General features: G+C 38.9%; 1 protein-coding gene across 2 annotated transcripts; it reads right to left on the bottom strand.

Annotated features, from left to right (window-relative positions):
- Positions 1–786: 786 nt before the first annotated feature.
- SLC25A30 (solute carrier family 25 member 30) lies at positions 787–25,311 on the bottom strand. 2 transcript variants are annotated; one of them, XM_054586354.1, is made up of 10 exons: positions 25,214–25,311; positions 17,501–17,624; positions 16,210–16,357; positions 13,249–13,343; positions 12,126–12,211; positions 8,330–8,425; positions 7,542–7,666; positions 5,735–5,873; positions 4,345–4,425; positions 787–3,243 (listed from the first exon to the last, which is right to left on the bottom strand). In XM_054586354.1, exons 2-10 carry the CDS (start codon positions 17,562–17,564, stop codon positions 3,202–3,204), a joined length of 876 nt encoding a protein of 291 aa, XP_054442329.1. In that variant the 5' UTR covers positions 17,565–17,624; positions 25,214–25,311; the 3' UTR covers positions 787–3,201. The 2 variants fall into 2 exon arrangements, with proteins under 2 accessions (XP_054442329.1, XP_054442328.1); XM_054586353.1 differs by lacking the exon at positions 25,214–25,311 and adding an exon at positions 24,606–24,898.
- Between the last annotated feature and the right edge of the window lie 471 nt (positions 25,312–25,782).

Consider the following 25,782-nt stretch of genomic DNA (forward strand, 5'->3'; position numbering starts at 1 on the left):
AGCCTGGATTTAAAGCCAAATGTGTCTAAACAGGTGCAATAATCCAAGTGAAAGTTCTACTATTCAGGCATTTGAGACACACCAGCAGCCAGCTGTTCTCACTGACCTTCATACAAAATCAGTATGACTGTGTCATTTAATCTCTTATGTAGGAGAACTGAAACAAAAAGTATCCCTCTTTTTTTCCAATTCTGTTTTTTAAATAAACTACTATGTTTAATTCAAGTGTTAAGAAAACAGGAAACTAGAAAAATTAATGAACCATGTTTATGTTTCATCCACTGGCTATTTTATACGAACCAGAGGAACCTCTGACTAGTCTACAGTTAACCAAGGTCCCCAGCTTCTGCCTTGGGCCAGCAAATCAAATGCTGAAGAAGGACTGAGAGTACTTGAAAGTTCAGGGCACTGATGTCATCACACTGGTGTTCTCAGTCTTCAGGGTGCCTTGCCAACCCAGCCCATGAAGCAAATTCATTAGCCTCTACTGAGCGGCAGAGTATTTCCAATAATAGGAAGTCACACAGGTATCGAGGCAGTAAGATGATCCCAACAACTTCTCTAGGCAGAGAGAAATGCCGGCAACCTCTTTCACAAAAGCTACTTCTACTCCAGCTTTCTGGACTCTTTGGAGAGTACTTTAGTTTAAATGTTTCTATTTATCTGAAATAACCACAAATCATTTTTATAATTATATATTATTCCAGTTTATTAAATAATGAATCAACAAATTCCACACACATTCCAACAAATAAAGAGCTTTAAATAAAACAGCTTGAAATATAAAGGTTTATAAAGACTTTATAGCCTTTATATGATATATACTATTTTTAGCACAAGAATAAATATGGAGAACAGGAGGCATTTTTATATTACAGATCAGCAACATTTAGCATTAATGATTAACACAAATCCACAAGCAAACAAAAGAATCCATTTTTTTCATTTTGGTTATAAAAGCTAAAAATCCTTTTGCCTAAGCAATATCCAAGGGTGCAGGGAGACTTGCAGCCACATCCCTGAACACAAGGGGACCAAGTCTCCCAGGTCCTTACATTCTTTCTTGGTTAGAAGCTTCAACAATTGCTCTTTCAGAAAGCAGAAAAAATAAAATAGATTAGGATCCTGTCTTATAAAGTGTTTAAAGAAATACTGCATTTTTGTCTTAAAAACATACTTAAGAGTGAGATTTGAATTTATTTTCATTCTGGCATGAACATGTAGATAATTTTAATAAATTGATATAATGTATATTGCATGACATACACTTTTAGAAATGATATATATGCTTAAAAATAAAGTGTTTTCTACATTTTAAAAAAAGAGCGTTCATAAGGATTCTTTAAACTCAAGGAACTCAAAAGTGAAAGCCTTCCTAGAGAAAGCCCTAATCACATCATGGAATGTTTTGGTAAGAAGAAAAAAATTTCCTCTTTATAAAGATATGGTTCAGTACCAGGAGTGAGGCCTGAATGAGTTTAACCCTCCAAAGTCACATCTCGAGAGTGCCAGGGAGATCTGGACTTTTACCTTAGTCTTTAAGCAATTCACATCTACTTACCACTCCACCACCCTCCTGTCTTCCCTTCTCTTTTTAATGACTTTGCCTTAGCTCTTACTTTTGGAAATAAAATTCTGCTCCACAAAATCATTTTTAAGTCAACATTAACAAAGAAGGCAAGATGAAAGTGACTGGGAGGAAAATGCCCAATCCACAAGAAAAACCTGTGCTTCTTCTATTGTGCTTCAAGGGAGGTGGCAGGCCAGGGGCTAGACAAACTGGTATAGGGTAGACACTGCAGAGCGTTTAGCAGAAGTGTCTACTCTGGAGCCCCCAGATAGTACGTATTTATTGTTCTCAAAGGGTAGACCTGAAGCCCATTTCCTGAGGCTGTCTTCTAGAATACAAAGTTCTTGATGCTATCACACTCACTTTATGCTTTGAAAAGAGTAAGATGAAGACAAGAAAGAAGAGGAAGAATGATTTATCTTGTCATTAGGAGAAGAGAAGGAAGATAAATGCAGTACTAAAGGAATAGTTTCTAAAATTTCAAGGGAGTATTTTCCACCCAAACTCTTTAGGAAGTAGAAGACAGGAAATATTTTAACAAAAGTGGCCCAAACTAAAGTAAAAAGTGGAAAATCTGGAAAAAAATCAACTCTTCGATTCCCTTGGAACATTCTGCTAGGGAAAACATAATAAAATCTTATCTTACACAGTGCTCTTTCTCTCACAGGCCTTTAACAAAGGGCTTCACTCTGAATTCTGATGAGTAGTCATAATAAAATGGCTCTTCCATATACACAGACCGTCTCTTTTTGGATTACAGCTGTATGACAGCGTAATGTAAACACACTTACCAAACAAGTAGCAGCAACTAACTTTTTCTTCATTTGACCCTCAACTTCCATAGATGTTATTATCTCCATTTCCAAATTGGGAAATAAAGTTTGCTAAAAATCATAGAGCAAATTACTAGCATGAGCTAAGATAGAACCCAAGCAACCTGAAACACCTCCCATCAACACAGACCTTGCCAGCTTCACGGCCCACATATCACACCATGAGGAGTTTAGATATTAATACTTTGTAACAATTCCTCACATAGGTCAAATCTCCAAAGGCTTAAAATCACTTACTGTAAGTGAAAAATCCTGCCAACATAGGAAGTTACAAAGCAATGCAATACTCCCGAGATCTATTTCCTGCACTATTTCTAGGGTTGAAAAGTTCTGGGTCTCCAAGTGTGAAACTTCTTCAGTGGACAATAAGCAAAAGCCCCCAAGATCAAGAACAATAATACCCTCTTGGAGGCTCTATTCCATGTTCCAGTGAATTTCTTTAGAGTCCGGTACTCTCGGCTATAAGCTGAGATGGATCAGATGCTACTCTCCCCTGAAGAAAACAATATACAGTTCCTGATCTTCTTGCAAGTTTTCTTTAACAAAAAACATGCATTTCATGTTATCTTTGTTGTTGAAGGGCACTTTGATGGTAAAGACTAGTGTTTATGCCATTAAACAGTCAATGCAGAGTGCCTGATGCCAACACACAGCAATCTGAACTAATCCAGTCTTCATCTGTTGCTCACACCTCAAATCTGTGGCGAGCCAAGCAGTGAGAAGCAGTGTGAAACACAGGAAGCCTGACTGTTGTAGGAATTAGCATTTTCAGAGGATATTTCATGCAGCCTTGACTTGTCATAAATCCAATTTCTTCAACTGCTCATATGTCACAAAGAACTACAGTTATCAGTTAAGGCTAAGAAAATTCCATCTCAACCTCAACACATAAAAACAGATTTACAAATGGCACATCTATGAACAAATATATCTGGGCAGACCACACACCATGGACATGACTAAACATGCATGGCTCCATCCTAACCATCCTGAAAGGTCTTCCCAAAGTCAGTTTGGAACAGGAAGATCACAGCTAAGATATATAAATCCCTTAGCATCAGCTCGGAAAGCTTCTTCTAAGATTATACCCACACTGCCTACTAGCTTTTGTGACTTAACTGTGGTGGAAAGACTTTACAGAACAGTAAATTCTGTGTGACAGAGAAACACAGCCAGCCCTGGGAAGCTCTCCTCAAGGGTTTCAGCTAGGCAGGCTTCCACAGGAGGGAGGTACAGATAACCAACATTCCCTACCTTATAATCCTGCCCTTTCATGTTTAATAAACCGCCACTTCATTCCCACCTCCCACTTTGGCATATAGGAAATAGTGCTGATTGGCCAAATAATTCTAGAGCTAGTTACTGTTTATTCTTAGGCACTCTCTAAAATAGCTGTTCCCAACCTTTTTGGCACCGGGGACCAGTTTCCTGGAAGACAATCTTTCCGTGGCAGGAGGGGCAGGGGGGCGGGCAGGGGCATGGTTTCAAGCGCACTACATTCAAGATCACCTCCTGCTGTGCAGCTGGGTCCTAACAGGCCCTGACCCACAGTGGCCCAGAGGTTCCAAACCCCAGCTCTAAAATAAACATTCTAAAACACTACTGCCAAAACACATCCCTCCTAAGGATGGCTGGGGATATAAAATCAATCCTGCCTCTCTCTGAAATCCTAAATACTCTCAGCTTTTAGAACAGAATCTAAATAAAAATTTTTATGGATATCATTACCTTTCAATAACATCATTAAACCAAGATTCACAGTGCCTAGCATGGAGAATTTATACCTCCTGAAAAAGAAACTGAACAGTTATTTCTTGAATCAGAGAAACCTCAAAGATTAAAAACCAACTTCAAAATTGTAATTAATAACATGATAGTTTATAGAAACAATATTATTTTAGCTATATATTTTTTCAGATCTACTACAACAGAAAAGGATACAATGATATTCCAAGGTCCAAGTCTCAACCAATTTGGCCAAAACCCTTTATATAGAGCAAAAAAACCTTCATTCTTCCATGTCTGTTACAAAGGGAAAGAAAAGTTAACTTTCAACTTTCCAATTATGTCAAATGCATTAATAATAATATCCAAGCTATTTTTCTTAAAAATGAAATCCTGTTTGGAAGGACTACATAAGAAATCATTGACCTCTACCTCTTTTTGGTCTTTAAAGTCTTCTGCAAAGGTAAAGATCAAGGCTCCATGCAAAACCATCCCACAACAAAGCGGGCAAACAGCAGTTGAATGATTAAGAAATGAGATTTAATTCCAACCAAAGTCTTTTGCCTCTTTTCCATTTGTGCCAACAAACAACTCAGACATAGAGAAACAAAGCAATGGTGGTAAAGATATAATTCAGATCATCACTATTTCATATTGTTGGATGAATACAAATAAGTATCTTTGCTTCATTAAAGTAATACGTGACGTCTAAGATGTGCCAACATCATGCCGGAAAATGAAAACCATAAAAGCGGTCCCTGAGCTTTGGTTGCTGGCATTTTTAGTAAGGGAAACAGCAGCAAACTTCTGTCCACTCATGAGAAGTAGGCCTATTTAAACTAAGAATTACAGTACAATTGGTAAGTTCTTTTGTGAGATGTCTAACAAAGGATACTTATTCCAGTTTGACTCAATAGGAAGGATATGTATTTTGGAAAGAGACACAGTTCTACCATGATCACAGAAAACATGACTATTTTCTCATCCTTCATATCAAAACAAAGGTTTGAAGAAAATGAGCTTTCATTTCTAAACATTCATATAGATTTTGCATTTATAAAAGTTAGCCCCTGTGTGGGAAAATTGTACAACCTCAGGGCTTTAGAGTATCACTCATCTTACTTAGGAAAGCCCTCAACGTTTAGTTACTTCTTAGGTTAAATAAATGAACAACATATAAATATATACATATGTATATATTAGGGGAGTAGTTTCACTGACTGAAGCAATCCAACAGAATGTTGAGATTAATTAGAATAAATTTGCTTATTTCACAATACTGTCTCTTATTATTATTAATTACACTAACAAGGTTTACCACATTATTCCAGGCACAATGCTGTTTGTAGGCATTATCTCAATTATTTTTACAATAGCCCTATATTATAGATGTTTTCATTGTCCCATATCATTTATGAGGAAATAAGTATAGAGTCTGTACCTTGACCAAAGTCACACAATGACAAGTGACAGATCCATAGATCTATCTTGCTATAAACCCTGTGTTTATAAACCACAGTAAGAAACTCATGATAAGAGGATCAGATAGAAGCTAATGAGCCATGGAAGAATTCCCAACCCTACACAGATGGACATTCATTCTCACCTGTAACAAGCAATCCAGGGTACCTGTGTACCCAGAGCATCTGCCATCACGAAGGACTCTCTGATTCATCATCCGTGTTCTCACAACATCTACAGGGTTGGAAGCCAGGGCTCCCGCCAGACCACAGGTGAAGCTTGAGCTATAAAGAAGATACCACACAAAGGTCACCACCGCCACTGCAAAGGCAGGAAACAGCCTCCTCCCAAACTACGTTAAAATAATATATGACAAGATGAAATATATCAAAAATGAGGATCATAACTAGAAAGCTGCACAAACTTCTTAAACAGCACTACTGATTATTCTGGCTTACAAGTTCCAACCTCAGGTAGTAATACTTTTGAGGTTCTGGAATGTCAAAGAATCACAGAAATGTGAAGGAATATCCTCTAAAGATGATCTACTTACAGGGATTTTCAAGCTTTCTCATTTCATGGCACACATAAACTAATTACTAAAATTCTGCAGCACAACTAAGAATGTACTTTTTGCCAATCTGACAAAAAATCAAGTATAGTTTTGATTCATTCACACCAGACAGCCATTGTTGTGCTGGCTGTTCTCATTTCTTTAATTTGACAGTTGAAGGGAAGAGAGGTCAGTGCTCCTGAAAATGGTTGAATATCACTGATTCATTGCAGCTATTCACCTACAAGTGACATGAGAGTAACTTCAGCCATATCACCACCACATTTTTTCTTCAAGATCAAAGATTTCCTTACTGAAATGCCCACCAGGATCTTTAGGTTCTACTAAACTTTCAGTGTCCTAAAACTGCAGACCACACTTGGTTTCAATTAACTCAGAGCAGCATTTCTCAACTTCAGCACTATTAAGATTTTGAACCAGGTAATTCTTTGTTGTACAGGTCTGTCCTGTTGTAAGATGTTTAGCAGCTCCCTGGCCTCTACCTAGCAGATACGAATAGTACTTCCTACAGTCTCCAGAAACAGCCAAATGCCCCTAAGGGGCAAAATCACTCCTCAATGATTAAACTATGATATATCCATACTAATCTGCAGCTATTAAAAATAAATGAAGTCTGTACTGCTATAGAAAGATATTTGGAATATATTATTAAATTGTAAAAACCATGTAAAAAAGACAAATACTGCATGGTATCACTTATACATGGAATCTAAAACCAAACAAACAAAAACTAGTCCACTCATAGAAACAAAGAGTAGAAAAGTGGTTGCCAGGGCGAAGATGATAGGGTACAGACTTTCAGTCAAAAGATGAATAAGGTCTGAGGATCTAATGTGTAACATGGAGACTAGAGTGGGTAACACTGCATTATATAATTGAAATCTGCTAAGAGAGTAGAACTTAAATGTTTTCACAGATGCTCACAAAAGGGTAAACATGAGGTGATATATTAATGTAATGGAAAAAAATCTTTTCACAATGTGTATATATCAAATCATCATGTTATACACTTTTTCTTTCAATTTTATTTGTCAATTGTATCTCAATAAACTTGAAAAATAATAATAAAGGAAAGCAAGGAAGGGGATGCAAAGCATGATCTTTGTGTAATAAAGTATATGTAATATACTTTTGTAGACATATTTGCATAGGCATAGAACACCTGGAAGGTACTTATCAAACTGTTAACAACTGCTCCCTATGTAAAGGGATAAGGACTTTTATTTTTTCCTGGTTCACCTCTGTAAAGTTAATTTTTCAAATATGAGAATATATTTTTTATAATAAGTTTTCTTTAAAATTTCTATAAATGTGTGGCAAATTTCCACCCTAAACTCATGTATATCTAAAATATTAATTTAAAAATCCATAAACATACAGGAAATGAGTATACACAGTGTCTCCCATCAGGCCTGAGAGAATCAGATGCTTCTTGGTCAGGTCATAGACTGGTAGCTCCACGCCAACAACAATAGCAGCCCTCTGAGCAGTAAGGGACACACCCTGAATAAAAACATTAATAATAATGATTCAGATCTCTCTCCATAGAAGAAGCCTTGCAGATGTGCAAAGGTTCTACTCCACAAACTATGGCCAATATTTATGTTTTCCTGCTGGTAGGAAGAAATACACAGTGACAAAGTAGAAAAGACCAGAGTATAAAAAGTCAGAAGCTCCCAAGTCAAATTCTGATTTTGTCACTAACTGTGCAAACTTGACCAGGATAAGTCACCTCTTAGAGCCTCCAGTTTCGTTATATATACAGAGAGGATTGTGCTGGGGGACGTTTAGGGACTACTAAAAAAACCACTAGTAACAGTCTTCACTTAAAAGGCATGAAACCACATGCATCATAAAATTCAACGTCACTGTGACTTACAAACTCCTTCTCCATAAAGAATTAAAAAAAAAAAAAAAAAAAGCAAACAATGTGCTCAACCTTCACATAATTTCTTATATATGAATTATTCAAAAGGTACTTTCAAATCATGACATATTCCCTATATTTCCATTTTACAGAAAAAATACCTTCAAGGGTAGATGTCACTCTTCTTCTCTTACTCCATTATACCATTTGGATTAAATAAAACGATGAACATAGGAAACATAAATTTTAAAGGAAACAAAGGGAAGAACTAAGTCAGTTGGATTCATACTCAAGCTTACCTTCCACAGTCCTCTCGTTCCCTCTTGCTGGTAAATGTTGATGAAGTTGCCTATCATTCCTCCTTGAATGGTGTTGCTTTGTGCTTGCATCCGTATCTAGATTATTTCAAACATTAACATTATCTAGAGATTATTTTAAAGACTAACATGAGAAGGAAACTAGCACATTTCTCCCCAAACAAAGATCTCTAAAAATCATTCAATCTGTTGTTTAACAACCATTAAAAGAAAAAAGAAACTATAATTATAAATATTACTATAATACTAATTCAAAATATCCTCAGTAGACTAAAAATATATAAGGATTGGTTCTTAGGCACTTTGGATTAAACAAAAAGCATCCAATAAAGTATAGAACGTCTTAAACATAATAGCTCATTAAGTATCAAAAAGAAATTAATTTTTTAAAAATAGTCTTTGAAAAGTAAAGAACATGGTATTTTTCCCTATAGATTACTAAGTAGGAAAGAGAGAATATGATGGTAATTCTAAATATTTAACATAATTAATAAGAGTATCCAGTGTACTTAGCAACAGCTAGCATGAAAAAGCATATTTCTTTAATTAGTTACTCCAACTCACTATTATTTCCAACCACTGGACAGCCACATAATGTCCATCACAGTCTGTTTCACTTGAATTTATAAATGAACTTTACAATACCATAGTATTCACGTGACCAAGGTTGTGACATAAAAATGTCTGATGTAACTCTGCATTTTTAAGAATGAAAAGGCAATTCTCACTAAAAAGATTGGTACTTTATTTTGGTTTAGGGAGCAAATACATCACTCTAATTTTTTTTAATATATTTTATTGATTATGGCATTATAGTTGTCCTAATTTTTCCCCTTTACCCCCTTGCTCCTGATACCCTGCTTCCCTCCTTCAATCACCTCCCTTAGTTCATGTCCATGGGTCATGCGTGTAAGTTCTTTGACCCTTCCATATCCTGTACTATTCTCAACATCCCCATGTCTATGTTGTACCTACCGATTATGCTTCTATTTCCTGCACATGTTTCCCCATTCTTCCCCTTCTCCCTCCCAGCTGATAATCCTCCAAATGATCTATATATCTATGACTCTGTTCCTTTTCTGGTTGTTAGCTTAGTTTTTTTTTTTTTTTAGGTTCAGTAGTTGATAGTTGTGAATTTGCTGCCCATTTAGTGTTCATTGTTTTGATCTTCTTTTTCTTAGACAAGTCCCTTTAACAAGATTTCATATAATAAGGGCTTGGTGATGACGAACTCCTTTAGCTTAAACTTGTCTGGGAAGCACTTTATCTGTCCTTCAATTCTAAATGATAGATTTGCTGGATAGAGTAATCTAGGTTGTAGGTGCTTCCTTTTCATCACCTTGAATACTTCTTGTCAGTCCCTTCTTGACTGCAAAGTTTCTTTTGAAACATCAGCCGATAATCTCATAGGAACTCCTTTGTAAGTCACTCTCTGCTTTTCTCTTGCTACTTTTAAGATTCTCTCTTTAACCTTTGGCATTTTAATTACGATGTGTCTTGGTGTCCTCTGTGGGTCCAACTTGTTTCAGACTCTCTGTGCCTCCTATACTTGTATCTCTATTTCCTTCACCAAATTAGGAAAGTTTTCCTTCCTAATTTGGTGAAGGAAATAGATTTCTCGCTCTTCCTCATCTCCTGGCATCCCTATAATTCAGATGTTGCTACATTTAAAGTTGTCACAGGGGTTCCTAAGGCTATCCTCGTTTTTTTAATTCTTTTTTCTTCCTGGTGTTCTGATTGAACGCTTTTTTCTTCCTTGTGTTCCAAATCATTTGATTATTGGCTTCATCTTCTCTGCTGTTCGTTCCCTGTAGATTTTTACACTAAGTAAAATAAGGAAAAATCTTTATTTCTTCCTGGGTCTTTTTTATGTTGTTGTCATACTCGATGAATTCTTTTGAGCATCCTGATCACCAGTGTTTTGAACTCGGCATCTGATAGGATGGTTCTCTCTTGATGTGTTTAGTTCGTTTTCTGGGGTTTTATTCTGTTCTTTCATTTGGGCCATATTTCTTTGTCTCCTCAATTCAGCAGCCTCCTTGTGTTTGTTTCTGTGTATTAGGTAGAACTGCTTTGACTTCCTGTAAAAGACACCTGTAAATTGTGTGGGGTGGAGCCTTAGGTAATCACCAGGGCAGGGCAACCCACTTAACCACGTTGTGGCTTTGTGTGTGGAGAAGGCTCAGAGAGGGGACAATGCCACTGTGTGGCTTCTGGAGGTTTTCCCGTCACTCACTCCATTTCCAGCCACTTCATCTACTTCCCATATGGAATTGGTGCTCTTCCAGCTGTTGCGCTGGTGGTGAATCCCAGAGTGGGTAGATCTGTGTACCTTCTAAGTCTATGCAGGCTCTTTAAATGGACTCTCATGAAAACTTGGCCATTTCTTCCACTGCCCCGACCCCCACTGGTTTTTACAGCCAGAAGTTATGGCGATTTATTATCTCCCTGGTGCTGGAACCCTGGGCAGTTTTGCCTGAGGCTGGGATCACTCACTCCCAAGGTATCCCACCTGAGTTTCAGCCACCACATATGAATGTGGGGCCACCCATTCCACCACTGCTGCTGCTGCCTCTTCGCACCACACTGCATCTCGTCACCTCTCCACCTGTCTGGACAACTCTGTCCCTCCTACCCTCTGGATGAATGTGACTTCTTTAAATCTTTCATTGTCAGATTCCATACAGCTCGATTTTCTGATGGTTCTGGTTGTTTTGAGAAATAGTCATAATCTCTCTGTGGTTGCGTGAGGAGACGAAACATGTCTACTTATGCCTCCATCGTGATCATGTATATCGCATCACTCAAATTTCTTAAAGGGAACTGTTATTGCCATGTGTTCCCACTGTATGCCAAAATACATATGGGAACTATCTTTCTGTAGCCCTGATATACAATTAAGAGATTAATAGAAGTACGGATATTTTTCTCTAACAATCTTATCCCAACACAGGTAAAATTATGGTAAAAAGTGCCTTTACCATGTTGTACCTTCACCATGTTGTACCTTCACCGTGCATAACTGTACTGAACTCAACGTGCTGCTGCTGCATAAAACTGTGATGACTGTTAGAATCTCCTATCAGATGGAGGGCTCTCTCAGTGCAGTCTTTGTCTTAATCATTTTTGGATTCTAAACACCAAAAGTACTCCAACTGGTACAAGGTAGAAGCATAGTAAACTCTGGTTAAATAATACAGAAAAAAAGGAGAGGGAGGGAGAAAAGAACATCTGAGAGGGTTCAAAAAGTAACTCATGACTAATTTTTATTTCATTTAATTAGTTTATTCCCTTGCCTTACTTCAAAAAGGATTTAAGAAGGCTATAATCCCTGGTATTGTCAACAAGGTAGTCTAATACATAATGTCTAATTGTGGTTAAGTAAGCACTTCCATTAGTATTTCCTGAAACTGAATTAACAGATAACATAACGCATTCAGAAAATGTCATTAATAAGCACACTTCGATAAAATTTGAAGCTCATCTATTTTTAATGAACCAATAAAACAAGGGAGATTTTCAATAAAAAAATTCAAATGCATCCAAGCTTAATTTTTTTTTCTCCTTAATCACCAAAAACTCCTCTCTAAAATGAGCTCTATTTTTGAGCTCATCTGTATCAGTGGGAAATAAGTTAAGAGTCTTCACAACTCTTAATCATAAACAGATTCACACGCACACAGAGCACATGTCACATTCACAGATTTTCATTATCTAAACGTTGTTCTCAGTAAGAAAATATGGATTGTGCCTAGAAGATATAGGGACCACTGCTTACTTTCAAGACATCAGTTGGATTGGCAATGGCTGAAGATATGACTCCAGAGAGAATTCCACAGACCACATTAATCAGAAGGGTTTCATCTGTAAACAAAGATATTAGCTGACTTTTCATACATACAGAACTCTTCATGTGAATAACCCAAATACAGTTGTAACTCATTTACATACCACTTGTTCCTCTTAAGAGAATAAATAAGTGTATACTTTATGAATCAAGTAATTTTTAAAGGACTGGGAATTTTGCTGGCTAAAGGGATTTTACTTTACAAAATTTCTTGCAATCTATAAAGGAATGTGAATTATCAAAGTAAGTAACCATCTGCCCATTCAATTTTGTGTGTAAATGAAGGCCACTGTAGTAATTAAGACAAGGTATGTCTGTCAGGAGAACTAAAAAAGACAAACTCCTATGAGGTAATGTGGGAACAAAGTTTTAAAGCATACCTTATATATTTAATTTAAAGTACAATGAAGCACTTTCAAAGCATTGTACCTCCTGTTCACTACTCTCACCTAAGAGTTAACTGGTGCTTGCCCCTTTGTAAAAAGAGATAAGGTTCTATGGATTAAAGGAAAGTCAAAGAGTCACCAGCACTAGAGTATAGAAACCCAGTTCTTGTATTCACTGCTTTTCTGAAATATAGATGATAATTCCTATGATTTTAGAAAATTTTAAGTTGGCTAGAACTGTAACAACATATCCTCTAGTCCAAACATTTTAGAAATGATTATAACTAATTAAAATGTTTGCTCCTTTTTAAGTGTTATACTCCTAAATTCAGCTGGTAACTGACTTTCTATAAACACAATTCATTTAAACTTTTCACTTACAGTTCTCTTCAACAGCAATAAAGTCACAAGTAAACTAAAGAAAATTTTATGCAAAACCACTTGAATAAAAAAGACCAACAGCCCTGGCAAGTGTGGTTCAGTGGATTGAGTGCCAGCCTGCAAACCGCAGGGTCGCCAGTTCGATTCCCAGGCTAGGGCACAGGTCTGGGTTGTGGGCCAGGTCCCCAAATAAATAAATAAAATCTGTTAAAAAAAAAAAGAGAGAGAAAGAGAGACAAGCAACCCACCTCCTGTTTACAAGTGGAAAAAAAAGATTCCCCACTGACCTTCTGAGTGTTCAACAAATAATCGCTTCAAACTCTGGTAAGTACCTATCTTGATGGTGCCATAGGAAGCCTGGCGTAACATCGCAGGGGCAATCCTGTCAAACCAGAGTACAAAGGGGCAAAAAAAAAATTATAAAAATCACTTAAAATCCTCTAAAAGACCCACAGGCAGAGATACAATCACTCATTCGTCCTCCACAAACTACACTAAAACAGATGTCTTAAAATTAAAAATCCAACAAAAACACATATATAGGGATAATCAAAATAGCATATAAATACTTGAGCAAATTATTATTTCAGTAAATGAAAGCTCAGCCTGTCGTATTTATTCACAATGGAACTATGTGAACATGTGGTTCTATATACCCATTCATGTTAAAATGAAAGGGCTTTCCTTTCTCAATATGAAGCACCTGGTGAAATGTGGCTTTGGAAACATCTATCATTCTTAACTAGTGTTCTAGAGCTCACCTCTTTGGGGGTCCTGTTTCAGTTATTTCCTCTCCCTCCCATTACCCTACCTGACCCTAGAGCCACACTGTGGCATCTGTACTCCCCAACTCTTCCTGCATTTCCCACTTCCTTCTTGAATTGCAGTCTGGCTTCCCTTCACCTCCTCCATCAAAACAGGTGGCCAACTGACATCTTTGTTACTAAATGATGCTTTTCAATTAGCATCTTATATAACATCTTGCAGTATTTGCTATTTGCACATTTCTCCTCCCTGAGCTGCCAAAACATTGCCCTCTCCCATTTCTTTTCTTTCCTCTATATTATCCTACCTCTGTCCTCTGGGATTTCCCAGAATCTGTCCTATGCTTTCATTTCCCCTTGCTCCACACATTGCCTGGGTGAGCACATCTATTCCCATGGCTTTCTTTAACTGATGATTCCTAAATTCATGTTTCCAATACTGATCCAAAGATACATTTCTAACTCTTCCTAATTTCTCAAGTCACATGTAATACACCTACCTACCTACCTACAACTGAACTATCTTCCTTGTCTAAACAATAAACTCTCCTCTTGTTCTCTAGACCACGGAATGAAATTTTCCATCTAGTCAATGGCTGAAACCAGAAATCGAGACATTAGCCATGTCTCCTCCTTCCCCACAAACCCCCTCATGTATTAGATCAAATAATATGCCAACCCTATGCACTAAATAGCTTTCTAGACTGCCTTCTTTCCCTCCATCCCCAGGACAACCCCTCAGGTCAGATCCTTGTCATCTCTGCTTCCTACCTGATGACCTGCTTCCAGCGTTACCAGTCTCTAATTCTTTCTCCCAATGGCAGGCAGGTATCTTTTTACAGTGGAACCTAAATGTGGCAGGTGCTCTACTCAAAACTCTTCAGTGACTCCTGTCTGTCACAAGCACAGCAAACTCAAGTACTTACAGGTACTAGATAGAAGTCATAGTGAGTACAATGGGCTGTATCTAACTGTACATACATATACCATGTAAGTGGCAGAGGTTTGGGTAAATCAGAGAAAGCATTAACTGCAGTTACTATTATCGTAAGTGAATGAACGTGGGCCCAGATGTTTTCTCTGAGAAGACTGAATCTCAGGTTTTTATGTGCAGTTTCTCAAATTTAAAATATTGGTTCAACTGAAAAACAAAATCCTTCAGGGACTGGTGGGTGGGAAGGCTGTAAGGCACCAATTTGGGACAGAAATCAAGGTGCTTAGCATGGCCCAAGGTTGTCCATGTTGTAACCCTTTATTAGCACTCCCAACTCCACCTCTTGCTATTCACCAACTCCCACACTATATCCATGCTGAATTACTTGCAGTTTCTAGAATGCACCATGCTCTTGCACAGACTACTGGTTCTGCAGGAAAATAATTCCTCTCTAACTTCACCTGGGTAACTCGTCTTGCTCCTTCAAGAGCTGGTGTCTCCTGAATTGAGCAGCTTTCCTGAAAACCTGCCTCCTCCCTCATCCCCGCTGTCAGTGACTGATACCTCTACCAGATATCTAGTACTTATCAGACTCCAATGTAATCCCCTGTGTACTCATCGGCAGCCCCCCAAGCAAACAGTTCCTTCAGGACACTGTGCTTTCTGGCTGATCCCTGTTTGTCCTCTCAGATCCATTCTCACCTTTCTCTGTTCTGCTCTGTGCCCTGTGAGGCTGGTGCCTACGGACTACATCACCCAGTCTCCCCTGCCAGCTGACTTTCAGGTGGATTCACCCCAGAGAAGATGGGAGGGAGGGAGGAGTAAGAAGTAGAGGTATTTCTTCCTCTCCCTGGGCACCACCAAAGCATATCTTGACAACTACTGTTGATTCCTTCAAGGCTCCAGTCCTGGCAGGCTCTGCTAAACTATTCCCATCCTTGGGGTGCTAACAATTTCTCACTTTGCTAGTTATTAGGTACCTCAATATCCTTCATTTGTTCCCCTAGCCCTTAAGTAGCCCCTGTACTAATCTCTGTTCATTTAAATCACCCAAATGAATTCTGCTTTTTGCAGGCACTCTGGCTGACATAGGTAGGACGCTGTCTTAACTTTCCTACCTAGTGCCTACCACACGCTGTATATCAGATGTTGAATTAAAGAAAAGTAGTTCACTGCAACTTTTACCCATGGAGAATGCTGTATGTATCATTTTTCAGTACGGCAAAAAACTTTGTAATTCATAATAGCCAGGGGGAAGAGCTATTTTCAGGGTAAAACATTAAATTACAGGATTTTTTTAAAAAACAAAATGTAATTTTATGTTATTATCTGTATTTGAATATAATAAAAACATAGTTTCAGCACAACATTCACTACATAGAATACATATAAATACAATAAAATTGACATTAAAAATAAAAAAATCAACCATGTTACTTGCTCTTTTTAAATACACCTCAAACTTTTTCTTTTTCTCTATGAAATCTTAGTCCGAAAGACTTTCATCTGAAATGTCAGCAGTAAAACATAAACATATAAAGGTCACTTACCCAGAATACAATGCTTTCAGGCCTTCTTCTCTGCCTATCCTCACTAATGCATGCAACATTCCTCGATACCTAATTTCTTTCAAGTTCGTGTCATTCGTCTGGCCTTGAATCTGGAGCCGTGTCTTGGTTAAATCAATTGGAAATGTACCTTAAAATTTTAAAGAAATATTTCACTTAATAAAACAAAATCTAAGAATACATAGTGACGTATTACTGAAGAGACATATAGACTGTAATGTAAATTAAGATACTTTGCAATATTTTTTCTATTAAAAAATGGGAACCAAAAGAGCAAAATAACAAAAAAAGACAAAAATATATTTTCCTTTATTTAGATTTTAATTTATTCTACATAGGATTTAAGGAAACTGCATTGCTGTAAATAGTAGATACATGGAATGATTTTGACCACCAGGAAACCATTTTAAAATGTTATTTTTTAACATATGTGAAGGCTAAAATTGGGTTCATCATGAATGAAGAGAGATAAGTTAATTTCTAAAGAGTTTCTCACTTTGTGTTCTATAGTATAAAAGCAAATCTGTTAATGTAAGTATAAAGTTTAATATAGTGCCTAAGAGATAATCCACCCAACTATGTGAAACTCATACTCAGTAAAAGTGATTTATTGTGTGGGTGGATGGTTAATGCACCTCAACCCTGGGGCACTGGTCCTCACTAGCCCCTCAGAGGCAGCCTTTCTCCCAGGACAGCAGTGACTGAGCCCTGGAAGGTAATGAAGTGTCCCACCCAGCACCTGACACTCAGGCAGCTGCTCAATCAGTATTTGTTCAATGAATGATTCCAGGGAAGGAATAAAGTAATAAATAGGACCTTAACTAATGAAGAAGTCACAAATAGGATATAGATCATGTGCATTATCAGAAAGTGACAGCATAATGATAGTCAAATTTGGCTCAGGGAAGACCTTAGAGCTCCTCAAACTTCTTTACAGTCAAATGTGTTACAGGTGGAGACAAAGCAGGGAAAAGACAAGGAAAACAAGATTGATGTAATTCAAAAATGATTAATAAAACTTCTGTTTGGTCAACGAGTTCAACTTCCTCCCTACTAAACTTTGAACTCTAAAGTGCCAATAAGTAGCCAAAACGACTATTTTGTTTAAAAAAAAATACCATAAGAAGAGAATTTTGAATTCTGAAATTAATGTTTCATAATCTCCTATTCTGTGCTTGAACTACATTCACAAACACCAATCATGACCTTAGGTTCTAATCATCGTCACAAACAGCAGGTAAATTGACCAGACTCAAGCACTTGGGCTCCTTACCGCATTCAGCTGTGATGGAGGCCAACCCCCCATACACAAAGGCCTTCCAGTTGAGGGCAGACATTCTCACCACTGTCCCTTCTCCTTTGATTCACAGAAATAAGGCCTCCGACAGGGTTTTTTCCTGGGAACAAAAGAAAGACATTTCAAAGTTGGAACTTCTCACACAGGCAGTTTCTCCTTTCAAGTTGTGTTTCATTTGGAGAGTGCTATCAGATGCTATCACTGACACTCCCCTGCAACAATGCCCAACAAGTCTGGGATGGGAAGGAACCTTGCCTCAATTAAAAAAAAAGCACCCTTATCTACTAAATCCCAAATCAGCAACTACTATTCTCTATCAGTTGCCTAATTCTCATTCAGGCCTTACATAATCCAGTATACTGATACTTTGATATGTGTGGATGTATTCAGTGTAGGACAAAGGAGACTATTTTCTCAGTATGGGTAGTCTATTTTATCTTAAATCTGTTCTTCAGTATTTGCTATTTGTCAGTGTCTTAGTGAGTCCCTCCTGGGAGGTACTGAAGTCCCTCAGGTGCACTGGAGAAAAAAAGAAAAAAGCTGCAATCCAGCATCACAAGGTAAAATGACAACTGCTTAAAATTACCAAAATATATTTCTCACATCACACTCTATAAACGTTAGCTCTCTTCTCTTACCCATATTATGTAATGGCTGGGGGGCGGCTTGGTATAGAGGAAAGAGACAAACTCTGGGGTCAGAGCCACAACACCTCCTTTCAAGGGAAGCTCCTGTTAATTTCTAAGTTTTTTCCTTCATTAACAACATCATCATCATCATCATCATCAATCATCATCAAAGTGGCCAACAAAACCAACTAGGGATAGAAGCCATACTTTTATTCACTAAGCTAAATAAAATACTTAGCTTTTAGACCTATTGTGGGGATTAAATATATAATTTTAAACTAGTACAAAAGACATTCAACAAATGCTTCCATCCTCCTCTCCCTTAATAGGTCAGGTTGCACTGAGACATATACTCACATGCCTGCCACAGCCAGGTCCCCCACATTCATTATATGTTCTGCAGTTTCATACAATGTTACTTGGTAACTACAGCCTCATGTCCATTAACAGGTAATACATGCAAGTCAACACACTTCTGTGTACATACTATCAAGTATAATTATTGTTGGTTTAAAACAAAATTTCTAATTTATTAGTCATTACTGGCAAAGAATATGCCCAATGTTTCTTCTTTGCATGTTTTAGGAATTTCCCAAGTCTACATTTCCCAAGAGAGGCCTACCATAAATCACTATTGACAAGATTGTCAGTTTTCAATAAAGTCAGGCACGTGGCTTGCTTAAACTAAGAGAAAATACAAGGAACCCAAAGGGGACACTAAATACATCTACCAAAGCTATTCCTCATTTATAGACATTAAGCAAATTCAGAATAGTTACAAATGAGTGAGGGAGAAGGCTCCCTAAGCATAGAACTAGAAAATCATTATATGCTTTATGTATTTCAGTACCAAGAATAAGCCCTGTCCCTAAAAATTAATCTCCCTATTATCCTTGAAAACATTCAATTATCTGTACTTAACTAATTTGTAGCTTTAATAAACTCTTTATATTAGTTATAATATAAAAATTAACTGTAAATTATAGACTGTAAGAACACATTAATAATAAATCCAATAATTCATTTACTGTCCAGTGGTACCTTCCTCAACCCCTTGTTGGATTTTGCTGAATCAAAGTTAAAAACAAAATGATGACTACATAACAATAACATACGGAAGTGTTCAATACAAATGATTTCGGTGGATCCCCTCAACAAGTGCGGGATAAAAGGACAGGAAAAAAAAGACCAGGAAGCCATGTCTCAGGGGGCAGTACAGAGCTGGGCTTCCAACCCCAAGTTTCTGATTCCAAGTGCAGAATTCCTTCTGCTGTCACCTGAGGCTGTACCAGGGGTGTCCAACCTTTTGGCATTTCTGGGCCACGCTGGAAGAAGGGTTGTCTTGGGCCACACATTAAATACACAAACACTGATGAAAACTCATGAGCAAAGAAAAGCTTTTAAGCAAATTTATGTTTTGTTGGCGTGCATTCATAGCCATCCCGGGCCACGGGTTGGACAGTTATAAAGGAGTGACAGTGTTTTAATTAAGGAGAAAATATTACTAAGCAGCTTTGAAAAGGTGCCGCTGATAAGGTGCATATTATAAACAATAAAAATGTGCTTAATTTAAGAAAAAAGGCTTAAGAAAAAGTATTCAGAAAGCAGTCAACCTAAACAGGGATAATTTATTCTTCCAACACAACATAGTGTTCACATGATTCTTTCTTACAAGATATTTTTACCGAGATGAAATTCACATACAATAAAATAAACCACTTCAGCAAACACTTCAGTGACACTTGCTACATTCACAATGTTGTGCAGCCACTACATTTATCTAGTTCCAAAATACTTCATCATACCACAAGAAAACTATTAAGCAGTTGGCTCCCCATTACCCCCTCTCCCTGGTCCCCATATGATTATTTTCTTGGCTGTGATACTACAAATGCATCAAGCATCTGTGCGGAACATAGAGAACTTAGTAATTCCTAACCTGGCTGCAGAGCTTCTTAAAAATACAGACACCAGGGTTCCATCTAAAGAATGTGCATCTCAGAGACATCCCAAGCATCTGTGTTCTTACTGAAAATCAATGAGGTAAAAAGATTACGGCCAATTCACATCTTGGAATACTTACTTATCACTGAAATTCCTGTTTTAAGTAGTTAATTCTCAAAGGCGACAATATATAGTTCATTCTTTTTATTCATCTTATTAATGATTTTTTTCTATAGTGAATGTCTATATATTCATTTATATGGACGTGTGTGTGTGTGTGTGTGTGTGTGTGTGTGTGTGTGTGTGTGTGTGTGTGTAGAGGGTAAAGATACCCTCTAAAATGTCAGCAAAAACTTATGGGAAATGGGATTATACTAACTTCTAATTTAAAAACTTTTTTTATTTTTTAATATATTTTATTAATTATGCTATTACAGTTGTCCCATTTTTTTTCTCCCCTTTACTCCCCTCCACCCTGCACCACCCCCCAGCAGAATTCCCTCTCCCTGCCTAGTTCACATCCAGGGGTTATACATGTAAGTTCTTTGGCTTCTCCATCTTCTATACTATTCTTAACCTCCCCCTATTTTGTACCTACTATTTATGCTTCTTAGTCCCTGTACCTTTTCCCCGATTCTTCCCTCACCCCCTCTCCTCTGATCCCCATTTCTGTGATTCTGTTCCTATTATAGTTGTTTGCTTAGTTTTGGGGGGCGTTTTTTTCCCCTTAGGTTCAGTTGTTGATAGTTGTGACTTTGTCATTTTACTGTTCATAGTTTTTGATCTTCTTCTTCTTCTTAGGTTAGTTAAGTCCCTTTAACATTTCATATAACAAGGGCTTTGTAATGATGAACTTTAACTTGACCTTATCTGGGAAGCACTTTATCTGTCCTTCCATTCTAAATGATAGCTTTGCTGGATAGAATAATCTTGGATGTAGGTCTTTGCCTTTCATGACTTTGGAATACTTCACTCTAGCCCCTTCTTGCCTGCAAGGTTTCTTTTGAGAAATCAGTTGATAGTCTTATGGGAACTTCTTTGTAGGAAATGTCTCCTTTTCTCTTGGTGCTTTTAAGATTCTCTCATCTTTAATCTTGGGTAATGTAATTAGGGTGTGCCTTGGTGTGTCCTTCCTTGAGTCCAACTTCTTTGGGACCCTCTGAGCTTCCTGGAGGTCTATTTCATTGGCCAGACTGGGGAAGTTTTCCTTCATTATTTTTTCAAGTAAGTTTTCAATGTCTGGCTCTTCCTCTTCTCCTTCTGGCACACCTATGATTCACATGCTGGAACATTTAAAGTCATCCCAGAGGTTCCTCAGGCTCTCCTCATTCTTTTGAATTCTTGTTTCTTCATTCTGTTCAGGTTGAATTTTCTTCCTTCTGCTCCAAATCACTGATTTGAGTCCTGGTTTCCTTCCCTTCACTGTTGGTTCCCTGTATATTTTTCTTTACTTCACTTTGCATATCCTTCACTTTTTCCTCCATTTTGCAACCACATTTCTGTGAGCACCCTGATTACCAGTGTTTTGAACTGTGCATCTGATAGGTTGGCTATCTGTTCATCGCTTAGTTCTATTTTTGGAGCTTTGATCTGTTCTTTTATTTGGGCTTTATTTCTTTGTCTTAGAGTGCCTGTTACTTTGGAAGGGGTAGAGCCTAAGGTATTTGCAAGGGCTGGGCAACCCAGGTCTCTGTGTTGTGACTTTGTATGCAGGGGAGGGGTCTGAGAGGGATCACTGTCACTTGCTCTCCTCTCGACAGGATTTCAGTCATTTCCCCCACTACCCACAAGCAAATTGGGTCCTTCTGGTGCTGATGCCCTGGTGGATGGGTCTGTATACATTCTAGGACCCTATGGGTCTCTCCAGTGAAATCTCCCACGAGGCTGGGAGTTTCTCCCACTGCCGCAACCCCTACAGGTTTTTTACAGCCAGTGGTTTTGAGGCCTTCTTTTCCCACAATGGCAACCTGTGTTGCGTGGGCTGTCTCACTCCCCAGCTATTCCTCCTGATTTATCCACATGCAAATATGGGACCTCCCTGTCCGCCAGCTGCTGCCTCACTCACATGGTCCTCCAGCCACTGCTGCCACACGTCCTCTCCACCCTGGCTGCCCGTCTCCGCCCCTCTTACCAGTCTGCATGAATGTTTCTTTAACTCCTTGGTTGTTGGACTTCCATACATTTCTATTTTCTGGCAGTTCTAGTTATTTTTTGTTTTTCAATTTGTTGTTGTCTTTCTTATGGTTGTGCGAGGAAGCAAAGTGTATGTACCTACACTTCCATCTTGGCCAGAAATTAAAAACAAAGCATTTCTTGAAGAGAAAAAACTAATGGACTGGGACAACAGTGTGGTAACAGGGGTGAGGGGGAGCAGAAGGCATGGAGGAGAGTATGGGGGGATAAATGGTGATGCAAGGAGACTTGACTTGGGGTGGTGAACACACCATACAGGGTAGAGATGATGTGTTGTAGAATTGTGCACTTGAAGCCTATATAATTTTGTTAACCAGTGTCACCTCAATATGGTCAATAAAAAGGAAAAAACAAAAATAAATAAGATAAAAACATTTTTAAAGACTATATTGTCATAAGACCTCAGGCCATTTCACTGATTAACTTCTTGGTTTCCTGCCACTACATTTTTGTTTTGCTAGTTTAGTTTTAATGAGATTTGGCTACTTTTTCTTCTGTTGGTTTTGCTATTAAGTTTTTAGTTAGATTACAACCCAGAGGTTCTGGGTTATATTTATCTGTAAATACTCAACAAAAGCTCAAAGTTGCTGGGGAATTGCCTCCACATGGTTTTAAATGACATGGGATGGTGCACCCACCCATTAGTTACTATTCAGATGCACAGCTGCAGATAAGTGTCCACCCCTGCATCCCGAGTTAAACTCTAAGAAAATACTTTCTGTTCAATCACAATTTTAAAAAATTAGCTAGGAAGAGAGAGAAAAAAACTTCGGGTTCTTCTCTGTTCCTTTCCAAATGCTAAGCCTAGACCTCTGAGCACTTAATAGTACTGCACCTTCCCAAGTTAATGTTTGTTATGTCTAAGAATAATAATTTGGTTTAGATAACAGAAGGAATCTGCAGTTGATCAAACATCCAAATAAGAATGGGTTCTAGCAAAGACTGGAATGTCCAGTAAAGTACAGGGCTGACCACACTCAGCTGAGACAGGGCTTGTTATCTTAGGCTGAAATCTCTGTTCTGTAATCAAAACCATTTTTGTTTTTGAGCTCTTGTCGGAGGGGTTCTCCATCACACACATTCCTTAAATTCCTAGCACAGCCTTGGGGAAAAATCCCAACTCTGATGAAGTGCCAAGACCGACAGGCCAACAGAGTCAGGAAGATTGACGTGTCCTTCGCAGTTACTAGTGTTTGGGCCACATTGTGCAGCCTGAGCTTCATGGAAGGGATTACAACTTGGTAAAAGTTCCTCTGTCAGGTATAGTAGTGGCTGTCAATCACTTTGCACTTCTCTTTATGCACCTCTAACCTGACTAACACTTGTAGACCAATTTCCTTTGCTGCCTTCTGAACACAATACTAACAACAGATGTGAATACTTTATATCTGATATGTCAGGCATGGCTGTACCTTTTCCATTTAAAGGATTTTATCACAACTTCATGAAACAAGTATAATTATCCACATTTCACAATTGAAGAAATACAGCCTCAAAGAGGAAAAGTGACTTTCCCTACTCACATAGCTATTAAGTGCTCAAACTAAGGTCTCCTTGAAGGAACCATGATCTTTCCTCTATTACTACAAAGCCAAACACTATCTTCCAAAGGCCATTAAAAAGTATTGGCCTATGGGCAAGTAGGGAATTCTGAACATCCAGAATAAATGTAAGATTTTCTTGCAGGAGAAATACGAACTAGTTTTTTTAAGTGTTACCTGGCTGTAAATGTCTATACAAATGATGAATTCCAAAGGATTCTCTCTACACTTAGAAAGTATGCTAAATTACATATCCTTTCGACTATATTTTCTCTTATTTTAACAGTTATTTCTTCCTTACCATATTTGTACAGCTGCAAAGAAGGGTTAATTCTCTAACATAATTAATTCTGGATAAGCTTTTTCAATTTTTTTTTGTGTTCCCTTTTCAGTCCGCAGTCCTAAACTGTAATCATGTCTGCAAAGTTCAGTGAGCTCATAAATCCTTGTTCCCCGCAGTACTGCCTTTCATGAGTGTTTCCTATTTCCCATTCTTTTTAAGGGCACAGGAAGAAAAATACGCTCATCAGACTTAAAAATGTGAGATGTAAAAGGAATATTAGAAATTATATCTCACTTTGCATAATTAACTGATCCCATGGTGACAAAACTTGGCAACCACAAAGCCTAAATCAAAATTCATGGCTTTCAACTTTTCTCACCACTTGAGGAGGACGAATCTAGACTCTGCCGGCAATGCCGACATTATTTTGCTATTCTTGCGCAGGAACAATAATGCTGTTCATTGCAACTGCTTTACATGAAATTACTTACACCTAGAAAGACGCTGAAATCCAGAGCTACTAACTTCCCCAGCAAATGAATGCAACCTGTCCTTCCGAACAGGAGCCGACCGTGCGTGTTCCCGGAGCAATTCAAAGCACAGCGTGCCCTTTCCCAGAGCAGCAGCTCGCCGGCTGCAGGGGCTGAACACTCTGAGTCAGGCGCAAGCGGCAGGGGTGCAGAGGCCGGCGAAACACACCGCGGAGGCAAGAGTTGTCAAACCGGCCTCAGGCTCGGATCTCAGCGACGCCGGAGAAGTCACCCCACACCGCCAGGCGATGAGGACTTGGGGCCGAAGCTCCTGAGGAACCCGCCGAATTGCGAGCAGCTGGGCCCCAGTGCGGAAACTCGCGCCCCACCGTGCCGGGCCCAGCACGCGAACCCGAGGGCAGAAACGGCCCCGAAGCACGCCCGGCCGCGCCGGGTCTCTCCCACACCGCAGTTCCAACCACAGTCCCAGCACCGAACCCCAGCCGTCCCGAGAGGCCCCGCCGGCTGGTTCCTGGAGCCGCTGGGAAGGGCGAAGGGCCGAAGGGGGGGCGACGCAGAGCGCGCGTTGACCGGCCAGCGCCGCCACAGCCGGGTGGCCAGGAACTTACCGGCCGGCGCCGAATCTGCACCTTGTGCTACCCAAGCCTTGCTAAGTAGCAGAAGCCGCCAGCTGCCCGGAAGCTGAAGGAAAAGCAGATGGGCACTGGGACGGACCAGAAGCCCGCGCGCAGCCCCGCCCCGGCCCGCCCGCAGTACTGGCTTCCATTGGCCTCTCTTGCCGCTGCCCCGCCCAGCCAGGCCCATGGTACCGGCTGCTTGCTGGTCGGGAAAGAACCGGGCACCCTGAGTTGGCTTCCCACCGCCCAGCTTAGCCGTAGCACAGGCCTCGGAGCGCCTGCTGAGGTCTCCGAGCTCAGTTTTGCGGTGAAAGAGAAACCTAGAGAATGTAGAAAGCTACGGAAAAGGAGCCTTCTCAGGGGGCTGATTCTTCCTGCCCTCTGAAAGTAGTGAACTTGCACTCCTTTTTAAAAAAATTTTTTTTATTTTTCAGTTACAGTTAACATTTAATATTATATTAGTTTCAGATGTACAGCCTAGTGGTTAGACATTTATATAACTTGGGAAGCATTTCCCATAAGGCTAGTACGCACCTGGTACCGTGCATAGTTATTAGAAC

The sequence above is a fragment of the Pteronotus mesoamericanus genome, unplaced genomic scaffold, assembly GCF_021234165.1.
Source record: "Pteronotus mesoamericanus isolate MK-2021 breed Mesoamerican mustached bat unplaced genomic scaffold, CSHL_Meso_final contig_94, whole genome shotgun sequence".
Taxonomy (NCBI): domain Eukaryota; kingdom Metazoa; phylum Chordata; class Mammalia; order Chiroptera; family Mormoopidae; genus Pteronotus; species Pteronotus mesoamericanus.